Genomic DNA, 13,077 nt, shown 5'->3' with positions numbered 1-13,077 from the left:
GAGCTGTTCTACACTCACACACTACGGAGCACCAGGCAGCATTACACGGTTCGAAGCGTGTGCGCGCATCACTTACAGTTCTATTACAATCGGCCCGGCTTTAATTTCATCCATCTCCATGAAAGCAAAGCACTTGGTGCTGGTGAACCTTTTTTTAGGCTTGTAGTGTTTGAATTCGAAGAAGATAGCTGCACCTACGGAATGAAAACAAACCACATCAGCCACAGACGGCGGATTTTCATCGTGCCCATCGTCTCCTCCATCACCGGAAGCACAGAGCACGTGGCAGCCGGCGTAACCTGACAAGGTCTCTCTGATGACGGCACTGCAGCTGCCACCTCAACTCTGCATCTGAGCGCAGTGACATTTCTCCATACCCTCCACTCCTACACGGCACAGCAGAACTTCCTGAGCTGGGCTGACCTGAGAACGTACGTAGTTCACACACGGGGAGAACGCCTTAAATGCCACACAATGAACACAGAGGATGCTCGTGAAGCATGAACATGGTCCACAGACACTCAGCAAGTGGCCGAGGCCTGTAAGAGTTCGTCAGAACATCCAGGCTCACAGCTCTGCTCTTCCCCCCTGAAACAAAAGCTCAAAAATTCAACTGTTTTGGGTGTTTTGGAGCTTAAACAATATAAATCATGTGCTGGTTCAGTTTTTAACTATTACCTGTTTTCTAAGACCTTTTATAGTATTCAAAGCACTGTTTTGTTTCTCCTGGAATTACACAGGTTTTGGAAGACAAAAGTCTAAAGAAGAGCAAGCCTATTCCTAGTCCACCCCTCCCCCAAAGAGCAAGCGGCAATGAAAAATTCAGATGTTTTTATCTCCCCAAAGCCCAAAAGATAAGCTCTCCCCACAGAAAGAAGCTTACAACAGAATTATTTGAGAGAGGGAGCGCACACATGCATGCGAGTAGTGGGAGGGGCAGAGGGAGAGAGAGAATCTCAAGCAGATTTCGAGCTGAGCACGGAGCCCAACGCGGGGCTCGATCTCACGACCCTGAGATCATGACCTGAGCTGAAATCAAGAGTCAGACACAATCGACTGAGCCACCCAGGTGCCCCAAGAACCATTAATTTCTAAAGGCGGCACGGAAACTAGTTGGAAGGAAGTTGGGGTCTCCCTCTTAACTGGCTACTTATTAGTTCTGCCTGAACCCAAGTGGGGCTGGATCTTGCTTGGCTTTTAAGGACAACACACATCCAATACTTTTTAAACCGAGGACGAGACTCACAAGTGACAAGAGCTTTAACAATGTTCATAACTGGGCGCCTGGCTGGCTCAGTCGTTGAGCGTCTGCCTTCGGCTCAGGTCATGATCCCAGGGTCCAGGATCGAGCCTCGCATCGGGCTCCTGGCTCAGCTGGGAGCCTGCTTCTCCCTCTCCCACTCCCCCTGCTTATGGTCCCTCTCTTGCTGTGTCTCTGTCAAATAAACAAATAAAATCTTAAAAACAAAACAAAACAAAAAAAACAATGTTCAGAAGTGTGTGTGCCATCCTGGCGCCTGGATCCAAATGGAGCACCTCCTGTCACAGGAGGAAAGAAACAGCAATTGCTCAAGAGAGTGGGACGTGGGTGAGGGACAGACGGGCACAACTGACCGTCTACTCCCTGCCCCCACACAAGGGTTACAATTATTAGTCCCCAAGTTATGACCCTCCGTATCTGCCAAAGGGTAGCTTCTCTTCTCCCTCCCACAGAAACAACAGAAGCAATTTGTTATTAAAAACCCTCACAGATTTCTACGGTAGCCGAACACATTTCTTCGTCTCTGCAGCTGTGAAGCCCATCTCCTTGTCATCATGACTGTGTCTCAGGTCTGAATAAATGTGAAATAAAGTCACATTTGCAAACAATACTAAAGTTCAAGTATAATACCATCATTTTAAGGAACTTAAAAATTGTTTCATCATTCATCTGCATCATCAGTAGGTAATCTATCTCCTGCATCCTGGGTACGGTGTGCGCAGCTTTGTCCTTCGTGGTATTTGTAAGAAAGAATGGGACATACGAGGAGGCTAGTGTACGGAGATGAACGGAAATTCCTGTAAATACGAAGACAGCGTCTTCGTCAGCGTGTATCCGTTCAGACTATAGTAATACCGCACAGAGTAAAGTCAAAGCTCGAGAAAATGAACAGATGCTCAATCTAGTTCTACTTTCAGCATCTCGCGAATCCTCCAGAACACAGTGCACTACAACAGAGAAGTCAGCCCGTATCAGAAACCTTTCCCAAAGCCGTGGACTTAAAAAAAAAAAAAAAGTTTTGTTCATATTTTTATGCAGACGGCCTAACACTTCATATTGAAAGTTCTTTAACATTATTTCTTAAGGCCGTTGTCTCTGTATTCTAATAGCGATTCTCAAGCTTTGGTGTGTATGAGAACCACGTGCAAGCCCCCCGAGAGACTGCTGAGCCCGGCCAGCGTGTTTCTGAGTCAGGAGGTCTGCCGGGAGGCGGGGGCCCCGAGCACCAGCATCTAACGTGCTTCCAGGCGCTACTGTGGCTCCCGCCCGCGGCCACCGCCCCAACGGAAGCCCCGCGAGGCGAGTCTTCCAGTGGGGGGCCGAGGCGACAGCAGCACCAGATCGAAGTAAGAGGTCAAATATTTCAGGGAATATGGCAATTGTTCGAAAGGTACAAGCTTCTTGCAAAGAGTGAAAATGCCAAAAACTGCAACTGAACCTCAGGTGATAGAGGGATCCCCAAGTCTTGTTCTGGAGCGCCGACACTCCCTCGGAACACCTGGAAAAGCATTTAGTACCAGGAATCGGCTAACTTGGAAATGTAACTTCACCTTTTTAAAAATGTGTTTTTGTCCTTTCCCAACCTCCTGCCAACTAAGTACGAGTTATGGTATCTTTCTGCCCAATAAAATCAGCTGGAAAAACAACTTGTTCTTTCAACTATTAGAGACTTAACCATCAGGGAGCCTTGGGGAGCCTCTGCCCCCTCCACTCTTCAGTAAGAGGAAGACTTCATTCTGTTTTGTCGTCCAAGATGATGAAATTTTATAATCAAAGAACATTTTATTACAGAACTGTTATTACACAACTATATCATACAAGTCCTAATTCCCACATTTAAAAAATCGCTATTTCATTCAAGTCACTGAACACCGTGTGGTGCGTGCTTCTGCCCACCGCGCTGGGCTGCAGGCACACAAACACAGACGAGAACTCCAGCCACAAGAAGCCAATGTTTACCACCACAGACCAACCTTTGGTTAATTTTTCAACATGCTTCTGGAGTTCAATGTCCACATTAAAATGAACATATGTATCTTCTTTTCTTGAAGCCACAGGAGTATCTTGCACAGGAGTTAAATCTATGCCATTCAGATCTAGAGAGAAAAAAAAGCGTTTCAAACACATAGACTCAGAAACTACAAACGAACCACAGAGGGTTAGGTTTCCTAAGGAGGCCTGGCAGAAGCTGAGAGGAGAGTCTCAGACACCAGACACTCCCCCCCGTGGGAGCAGGTATGCAGGGAGCTGCTGGTTTCCGGAGGTGTGTGTGGGGAGCTGAGGACAGAGACGGCAGGAGGCCGTCTGGATGCTAAAGCAAGTTTGAAGACAACAAAGTTTGATCCTTCTTGTTAAGAGGGGAAAAGAACTTTTGTCTTCCTTATGCCACTATACTGTTGTATGCAATAAAAATTTGGAACATGAATGATATTACACAGGGGGGCCCCTACCCCTATGTCCTACCTCAGTCAAATGCCTGGGCATGGAAAGGCCTTTCGTCAAACATTAGCAGAATTCTCCTGTTGTACTTCACTCAGAGCCAATACAGTGGACATGAAAGCTGCCAGTGAAACCTTTCTCTAAATGAGTCATTCTTTAGACATATTACCTAAATTCTGACTGTATCTGCTATAAAGTAACCTGATTTACAACAACCAGATGGTACACACTATGTGTGATGTGTGGTTTTAATTTCCTGGAGCCAGGAATCTTCCAGTTTAATCAAATTCAACATGGACTCATTTAATGTCTAGTGTTTATGTATTACTTAACAGACTCCTATCTTAGAGAACTTAAAACAATTTGGTACATTTGATTATTCAGTTCAGTGTGTGCAAAGGTAACAGAGCGCCTAGCACATCATCCTTCACTTTTTACAGTGTACTGTCCCACGTGAGATATGCAGTTTTAAATGGCCTATCACATAATGTAGGGTATCAAGACTTTCCAGTAGACCGTGGACTTGGGAACCAATAACATCAGAGGTCAAGTATTTCAGCATTAGCGCTGTGGATCACGTGGTCTCCACGTGAAAATTCTTCTCTGTGTCTGAATTTATTTCTATGATTGGTAAAAGTTCAATTTCAGTCACTGTTTCTTTGGTTTGCCTCAAAGTGCAGATTAACTGTAGGTGAAAATTGATGGGGCAGGGATATCTGAATAATAGTATGACAACCTCATCCTCAATCACCCAATAATTATTTTTAAAAGACTGCTGAGTGCTTTACAAATCAAGTGCCATATAAAGGCTTGACACCAACAAAAGAATTCCGTGAGTGCGGATTCCGTCCTAAACCAAAGACTCAAAAAGCTGTTTTCAAGGAATAAATGGTATGCCACACTGGACAGGAGAAAACAAACAAATCCTGAAGACGACCATGCTTAATAAGAAACACAATGCTTCTTTCATGCCCCCAGCCTTGGGCTCAGGGTGTGGATGTTTATGGATGTGTCCTACTTCCTGTCTCAGGACGGTTCACTGGAGGCCCGATGCTCACGCACCCCTGCAGGGCTCCCCTGTGTCTAAGACACCGTGGCAGGAAGCAGAGCACTTGAAGGGGAAGCGTGGGGGAACAGAAGAGCGTGGGGCTTGGCAAAAAAAACCACACACCCTGAGAAGGTGGCGGGAAGTATATGCTGTTGGAAGACAGTGTGTATGTCTAGTCAGCACCCTGGATGGGATTTTAAGAATACAGAAATTTACCAAAAAACCCTCAAAAGCAAATGCGCATGTCAGTTATAAATAATTAAGTATTTTTAGAAACTTTCTCAGAAATACTCAGTGAAGGAACGATGACGGCTGCCCAGGAGTTTTCCCTCACCGTAGGACGAATGCAAGTGAACTGTCACAGGTGCAAGGACCCACCCCCACACCTGCCTGTGTTCCAAGTGCGAATCAACATTACACAGTTCGCCAGAGGGGAAAACGCAGACAGAGTTATTTACCCTTTACGCTAACTGTGATATAGGGATCGATGCACTGCCCCGCATCCTTCAGGCCGATTTTCTCAATTCTGATGGTGAGTGACGTCATTCCTGGCTCTGACGGCAGCCTGGGTAGTAGAGTGCCTGACGAGAGAAGGGCAAAAAGTGAGCTCTGGAGCAACTGCAGGGCAAATACTGGAACAGCACAGAGAAGATACAGCCTTGCACTTAACGGACTTCGCAACTCGCCAGACATTGCTGTAGTTTCCAAAACTTCCAAACACTCAATGTGATTCTTTTGGACAAATATTTAGTAAGACACAAGATACATCTGTACTTCCTTAATTCATATTCAACACTAAAGCGTAAATCAGTCAAATCTGTTAAAGATTCAATTCACTCCGGGAAGCCCAATTACAAATTACTGCATACTTAATATACTCATGTCATATATATGTATTTCACATTTACTCATACTACATAAGATATATTTCATATCTCTGTATGAAGTGGTAGAAAAAGACAAAGAGCTTTTTAAACTTTTCTTATATTATCCCAAAGTTTGAGAAGCTTAATACCAGAATCAATCAACAAATCTTTTTTTTTTTTCTTTTTAAGATTTTATTTGTCAGAGAGAGAGCGTGCGCACAAGCAGGGGGGAGTGGCAGGCAGAGGGAGAAGCAGGCTCCCTGCTGAGCAAGAAGCCTGACATGGGCCTCAATTCCAGGACCCTGGGATCATGACCTGAGCGGAAGGCAGACGCCCAACCGACTGAGCCATCCAGGTGTCCTAATCAACAAATCTTTTGGTTATTAATGGAAGAAATAACTTACAATTCAATATTTATGTATTTAATTAAATAATTTTATAATCTAATTTCCCACCCCTTTCTGCATTCTATTCTTTCTGATCTTTTCTCTCGGAAATTAATCCTGTTGAGAATGGCACATGCAAGAGCGCCTGTATATTTGAAACCTCTCATACATATCAGCTAAATTTTTTTAAAACTGAAAAACCACCCAGAGCCACACCAAAAAAATGACATCAAGAAATCAACTGTACAGTTTATTTCATATCATCTACCGAGAACAGATGTGAACCAAAGTTGATTTTAATCTAATATGCATATAGTATCTCAAACTAAAGTACCTAACATTTATAAAGAACTTTGATTGACATTTTTCATGTTTCTGTCCAACAGGGTGTTATCCTACTTTTAATGATGAAGTATTTGAAATATGTGAATCAACTTAGTACCTTCAAAAGAGAACATTTGATTAGCTGCAAACAGGCTTGAGGGGATTTTGGGGGGTGGTGGAAATGTCCTCAAATTAGATCTATCAAACTGGTAAGATGTACAACAGTAAAGATCGAAAGTCACTGAACTGTACACTTACAATGAATGAATTTTATGATAGGAAAATTACTAGGGAAATTCAAGAGTCTTGGGGTGCCTGGGTGGCTCAGTTGGTTAAGCATCTGCCTTCAGCTCAGGTCACGATCTCAGGGTCCTGAGACTGAGTCTGACGTCGGGCTCCCTGCTCAGTGGGGAGACTGCTTCTCCCTCTCCTCCCCATTTGTGTTCTCTTTCACTATCTCTGTCTCTCTCAAATAAATACAAAATCTTTAAAGAGAAAAAAAATTCAAGAGTCTTAACTGGGATACTTGTTAAAGAAAACTTTTGGCTTATGAAAAGTTAGAAGTCAGAAAACCAAAATGGAACACTCAAAGCAGTATTCAATACCATTTCGAAAGTAAAATTATAACATTACTTTTTCACATGAAATACGTCTTTGATATTTTGCCATATTTCAACACATTTTCTTACTGCAGCCACTGTCTCTTGTAAAAGATTTTATTGTGAAATCTAACAAATATTTAGAAAGGCAAATAAAACAAGTGCACAGCCTAATGAAAACTGGAAAACAAGCATCCATGTAACCATCACTTAGGTCAAAAGATAAACATTACCCCAGGGGTTCCCTTCTATCACCACCCAAAGTTCTTCCTAATCCCTCTCCACTATCCTGGCTTCCAAAACAATTGCTAAAAAGCACTGTATTAATAATGTTTTGCCTGCTTTTGAACTTGAGATTTATCTGACTTGTTGCCAGTAGCTATAATTTGTTCATTTGTAGGACTATATAGTACTGGTGTATAGTACACGGGTTTTATCAACATATAGCACAGTTTATGCATCCATTCTTCTGTTGACAGGCATTATGAGCTGCTCCAAGTTTTTGGCAACTGTTTGAACAATGCTGCTGTAACATTCTTGTACACATATTCTAGTGCATGTGAGCACACATTTGCAAGAGAGAGGGATCACCAAGTCACATGGGGCATCGCCCTCCTGTGTACCACATGAAGATAATCTGTGTTCAAAGTGTTCATGCAGACGCCCCCTTCCAGCACTGCTCCCACTGCACCCCCCCCCCGCCCCCCGCCCCCCATGATGCTTGGGGCAGTCAGACTTTTTTAAGCTAATTTAGGTGTAAAGAAATGTTGATCCAGGGGCGCCTGGGTGGCTCAGTTGGTTAAGCGACTGCCTTCGGCTCAGGTCATGATCCTGGAGTCCCGGGATCGAGTCCCGCATCGGGTTCCCTGCTCAGCGGGGAGTCTGCTTCACCCTCTGACTGTCTCCCCTCTCATGCTCTCTGTCTCTCATTCTCTCTCTCTCAAATAAATAAAATCTTAAAAAAAAAAAAAAAAAAGAAATAGTCACATCTTTACAAACTGCTTCGTCCAATCCATGAACTGAAATATACCTTTCCATTTATTAAAGATTTCTTAATTTCTCTTGATAGTTCTATTATTTTCTTCACAAAGGTCTTACACTTCTTTTGTTGGATTTATTACTAGGTATTTGATATTCTATATTATAATAAATGTTATAATATTTATTTTCTAAGCAACTATTGCTTGTTTATAGATTAAAAAAAAATCTGTACTTAAGAATTGATTCTTTCAAAGAACCATGCGTACTAAACTCTTATTAATCCTAATTACTCATCTGTTGATTCTTTTATATGTACTATATATATATTCATAACACCTGCAGATAAAGGGAGGGGATTTTCTTCTCCTAATGTTTATCTTTTATTTTTCTTGTCCTAGTGTACTGGCTAGCACTTCCAGACAATGTTAATAAAAAGGTAATAGTAGGCACTCTTACTCTTGCCTTGTTCTTGATCTGAAAAGGAAAGCTTCAATTTTTACAAGTATGATTTTGGCTCTAAGTGTCCCTTAGAGAACACCTGCAGACATGTTCTGTTCTCAGTCTGCTAGAAATTTTTTTAAAAATTTATTTATTTATTATTTTAGGAGGGAGGGAGGGGCAGAGGGAGAGAATCTCCAGCAAATTCCCCACTGAGCACGGAGCCGGACTTGGGGCTCCATCTCACAACCCTGAGATCAGGACCAGAGCTGAAATCAAGAGTCAGACGCTTAGCTGCCTGAGCCACCCAGTCTGCTAGAATTTTTTTAAACTCAAAAACAGATTTAGAATTTAATTATTTAAAATTTAATTTTATTTATTTATATGAGAGCGAGCGAGCAAGCATGAGTGGTGGGGAAGGGCAGAGGGAGACTTCACGCTGAGCAGGGAGCCTGATATGGGGCTTGATCCCAGGACCCTGAGATCATGACCTGGGCCGAAGGCAGATGCTTAACTGAATGTATGTAGGTGCCCCTAGAATTTAATTTAAAACATTTTCTGCATCTACTGAGAAGACTGAGATTTTTCTCAATTTCTTAAGGTGAATCACCTTGATGTACTTGTAACAATATATTCCAAAAATCACTCATTAGTTCATGGAGATTTTCCTAATTGTGATCTGCAGTATTCTGTGTATCATAGTTTACTCAGCCAATCTATGTATGGCATTCAGGCTGTTTCTAATATTTTACTATTACAAATAATACCACGATAAATAAGCGGCTAGATGCCAGTTTTTGATTTTTTTTAAAAAATTTTATTGGAGATGTACCTTCAGAATAAATTCCTAGAAGTGAGATGGATTGCTGGGCCTAAGAAAAAATGTCTAATTTTGTTATTGTTAGATATTGATGAATTCCCCTCCAGAGGGACTGTATGTACCGTTTGTACTCTTGCCAGCAATGAATGAACATGTTCCCTGCAGCCTCAGCAACAGTTTTAATTTGTATGTCTATTATGTTACATCTTTTCACATGTTTAAGGGCCACTTGTACATATTTGTGTGAGTAAACTGTCCATGTCCTTTGCCCAGTTTTCTAATGTGCTTGTGGCCTTTGTTGTCACAGCTTAAAGATTTCTTATATATTAAGGATGTCAGCTCCTTATGTGTCTTTTTCACTTTATGGCTTTTTTTTTTGACAGTCAAAAGGGGACCTCTGGGGCGTCTGGGTGGCTCAGTTGGTTAAACATCTGACTCCTGATTTCGGCATGCGCGGAGCCTGCTTAAGATCTACTCCCCCCCACCCGCAAGTGCTCTTTCTCTTAAAAAAAAAAGGGGGGGGAGGGTTGCTTACCTAACTTTCAAAGCCAATGGCAGATTCTCCTTTAATGAAAGATGTTTTTCCCAAGTGAATATTAAAACTGTTTCTACTTTAAAAGATAAATTACATTCTTTATTTTTAGTTTCAAAAATAAACGTGTACACATATTTAAGCCTATATAGAGATAAATCAACATACTCGTATAATAATTTTGAAATGGCTAAGCCTATATTTGAGCTTGATCATGTCATTCAATAAGAAAATGTTTTTTAAAATCTTGAAAAATTGTGTCTTGGGCTATTTTTAAATTCATATTGCTTTGTTTATGATTTTAGTAGCTTTACTATTCAACGCTGTCTAAATTTTCTGGACATAAATAACAGGTTGTAAATTTATATCCTTTATTTAAGTGAAATCTACCAAGCCTACCTTTATTATTTTTAAAGATTTTATTTATTTGAGAGACAGGGAGACAGAGGCAGAGAAGACGAGTGGGGGGGGGGGAAGGGCAGAATGGGAGAGGGGAAGAAGACTCCCCACCAAGTGGGGCTCGGTCCCAGGACCCTGAGACCATGACCTGAGCTGAAGTCAAACACTTAACTTACTAAGGCACCCAGGCGCCCCCCAAGCCTACCTTTAGACAAATTAAATCTCAATTTGACTTAAGCAAATTATTTAACAATTATGTTTGCCTTATGAGTTTTTAAAGTTTTGAAAAGAAGAAAGTAGTTATTAAGAAATGCTTTTTTGTCTTTTTTTTCTTCAAGAAAGGTTGGATGAAAGTCATTTTTAATTTTAAATGGGAAAAAAACTACTCTGAGTCATACCATATCACATACGATACCATTCTTCATCAGCCTTATAGTGGTAGTGTTTACACAACTGTATGCATTTGTCAAAACTTACAAACTACACACTTTTTAAAAAGCATTAATTTTATACATGTAAATGATACTTCAGTAAATATGACTTTAAAAAAGTCACAACAAACCTACAACTCAATAAATTATATAAGAACAAAGGTGACAAATAAAAAGTCACAATTCTTAGAACCCTTTAGCCACCAAAATGCAGACACTGCCTAGGCATCACTGAAATCTTGAATTCAGTGATTCAGGATTCTTCAGGAAAAAGAAAAGATATAAGAAAAAAATGTTTTCCTGCTTTACAATTAAATGTCAAATGTCATCTTCCTATTTCAATGATTTCAGTAAGTATAACTACAAATTTTTTTAAAAAGATTTTATTTATTTGAGAGAGAGAATGAGCTGGGGGGGGGGGGGGGGAGGAGAGGGAGAGGCAGACTCCCCACTGAGCAGGGAGCCAGAGGAGGAGCTCAATCCCAGGACCCTGGGATCACGACCTGAGCTGAAGTCAGACACTGAATCGACTGAGCCACCCAGGCGCCTCTACAAATTAGTTAATAATGCTCATATCACAAACTAAATACAGTTAATTAAACTATATGTGCTCTTTCCTACTTTCAGGAAAAAGAAATTCAGCGAATATAAGGGTTCAGTAACCTTTCTGTATCTCTGAAATGAGATATCATGATGCTATGTCAGAATACAAAAATCTATTTAGTTTGGGCTTAATCCTACATAGCAAGTGGATTTAGTTTAAGGTACAAGTTTTTCTTCAACTCAGCAACCTGAACCCCATAAAGACCTTAATCTGTATCATGGTTTACATCATCTACTTTAAGGATCTTATCTGCTATCAAAGTACAGATTGAAATTTATAGCACTGGAAGCTACATCAATTACAATATGTGGTTTGAAAAGGGAATGACAATTATTCAGTCAGTAAGACAACAAAGTAATTTCTCTCACCAGCTCGGCCAATTTGAAATTTCCTAAGTATATGACAAAATAAGAAAAATATACAACTCTTCATAAAGTGAGGCCGATTGGAAATAATGCCCTTGTACCAAAGAAACATTTGCACTAAGAGCTACCATCTCTAGTGCCTGTAATTTCGCCAGTGACCCCAAAGCGTAGATCCTGCTACCCCCACTGAAGGGAGGGGACGATGAGAACCACAGGCGTCACAACACGTTCAGCATGTGACCCCGACAGTGCTCACACCTTTAGCCGTAGTACTGTTTTTCGTCTTCACGGTAAACTGACGAGTTCGGCAGTTATTATCCCATTTTATAAAGAAAGAAATTGAGCTTCAGATTGGTTTAGGAAACAAGAGCAAAGTCCTTCAACTAGTCACTGTCAGAGCCTAGACTCCAGCCCAAATGTCTGTTGGTTCAAGTCCATGCTGTTCCTGCTCCAGAATGCCTCCTCCCCAGGGAGTATTAATATTACTATACTTTTTTTTTTTAAGATTTTATTTATTTATTTGACAGAGAGATAGAGAGCACAAGTAGGCAGAGAGGCAGGCAGAGGAAGAGGGAGAAGCAGGCTCCCCGACGAGTAGGGAGCCCAATGTGGGGCTTGATCCCAGGACCCCGGGATCATGACCTGAGCCGAAGGCCGCCGCTTAACCGACTGAGCCATCCAGGTGCCCCGATATTACTACGCTTTTATTACCAAGAAAGCTATCTGGATGACACACAAATTGTATTTAGCTCTACTATAAAGCTTCTAGGGTCTATTTCAAAATGCATGATAATCTTACAGCACACCGCTATCATACCTAAAGTGAACTAGTTTACCAGAAATGAAAACTATGCACTGTATAAAAACAGAACAGGGCAAACCAGTGATTGGGAGAGGCAAGAGACTTATCCAGGGTGCCTGCCTAGGTCATTTACAGAAAGGGAAGATCCTTTCTTCTGCAAATAAAAACGGTTTGCCATATATTATTTCCTTTCCTAAAACAAGATGGGGAAAAAAGAGCATTTGTTCAGTACCCATTCCCCTTGGACCCAGTCTTAATGACTACATTTGATTAATTAAAGAAGTGCTTACAATAGTCTACAGAAAAGAGTTACCATAGCAGGCCTGAGACTGTTATTGTCAGGAAGGCCTGCTGGCAAGGCCACCCCTGGGCTGGAGCCTGGGAACTTGGATTTCGGGCATGTTCCCACCATCCCCCAATAAGGATGGTCACTATCTGTAAACTGTGCAAACAATATGGTTTATGCTGAATATGTGCTTTCCTTCCGGGAGTCTGGAACTCTGGCCAGTGCTAAGCAGAGGGTGCCGACGTGATCAGCCCCTAAGAACAGCGCTGGGCACGGAGTCTCTAACAGCTTCCCACGGACACATTTTACATGTAGTAGAACCTATGTGACTCCACTGGGAGGGGACTCTCAGAAGCTTGCACCTCATGTGGTAACTGGGTGATGGGCATTAAGGGGGGGCGCTTGTAATGAGCACTGGGTATTATATGCAACTGATGAACCACTAAATTCTACCCCTGAAACTAACAATACACTCTATGTTAATGAACTTGAATTT

General features: G+C 41.6%; 1 protein-coding gene across 1 annotated transcript in view; it reads right to left on the bottom strand.

Annotated features, from left to right (window-relative positions):
• The window catches only part of AIDA (axin interactor, dorsalization associated), a 36,409-nt gene that overhangs the window by 1,862 nt on the left and 21,470 nt on the right, over positions 1 to 13,077 (bottom strand). The window contains exons 7-9 of the mRNA XM_032422478.1: positions 5,207 to 5,329; positions 3,235 to 3,357; positions 77 to 194 (exon numbers count right to left, since the gene is read on the bottom strand). Of these exons, the coding sequence (XP_032278369.1) occupies positions 77 to 194; positions 3,235 to 3,357; positions 5,207 to 5,329 (364 nt within the window). The remainder of the gene's footprint in view (positions 1 to 76; positions 195 to 3,234; positions 3,358 to 5,206; positions 5,330 to 13,077) is intronic.

The sequence above is a fragment of the Phoca vitulina genome, unplaced genomic scaffold, assembly GCF_004348235.1.
Source record: "Phoca vitulina isolate PV1807 unplaced genomic scaffold, GSC_HSeal_1.0 scaffold26, whole genome shotgun sequence".
In the NCBI taxonomy this organism is placed as follows: Eukaryota; Metazoa; Chordata; class Mammalia; order Carnivora; family Phocidae; genus Phoca; species Phoca vitulina.
Note: the sequence above shows the minus strand (reverse complement) of the source record. Positions and strands in the feature narration are given on the sequence as shown.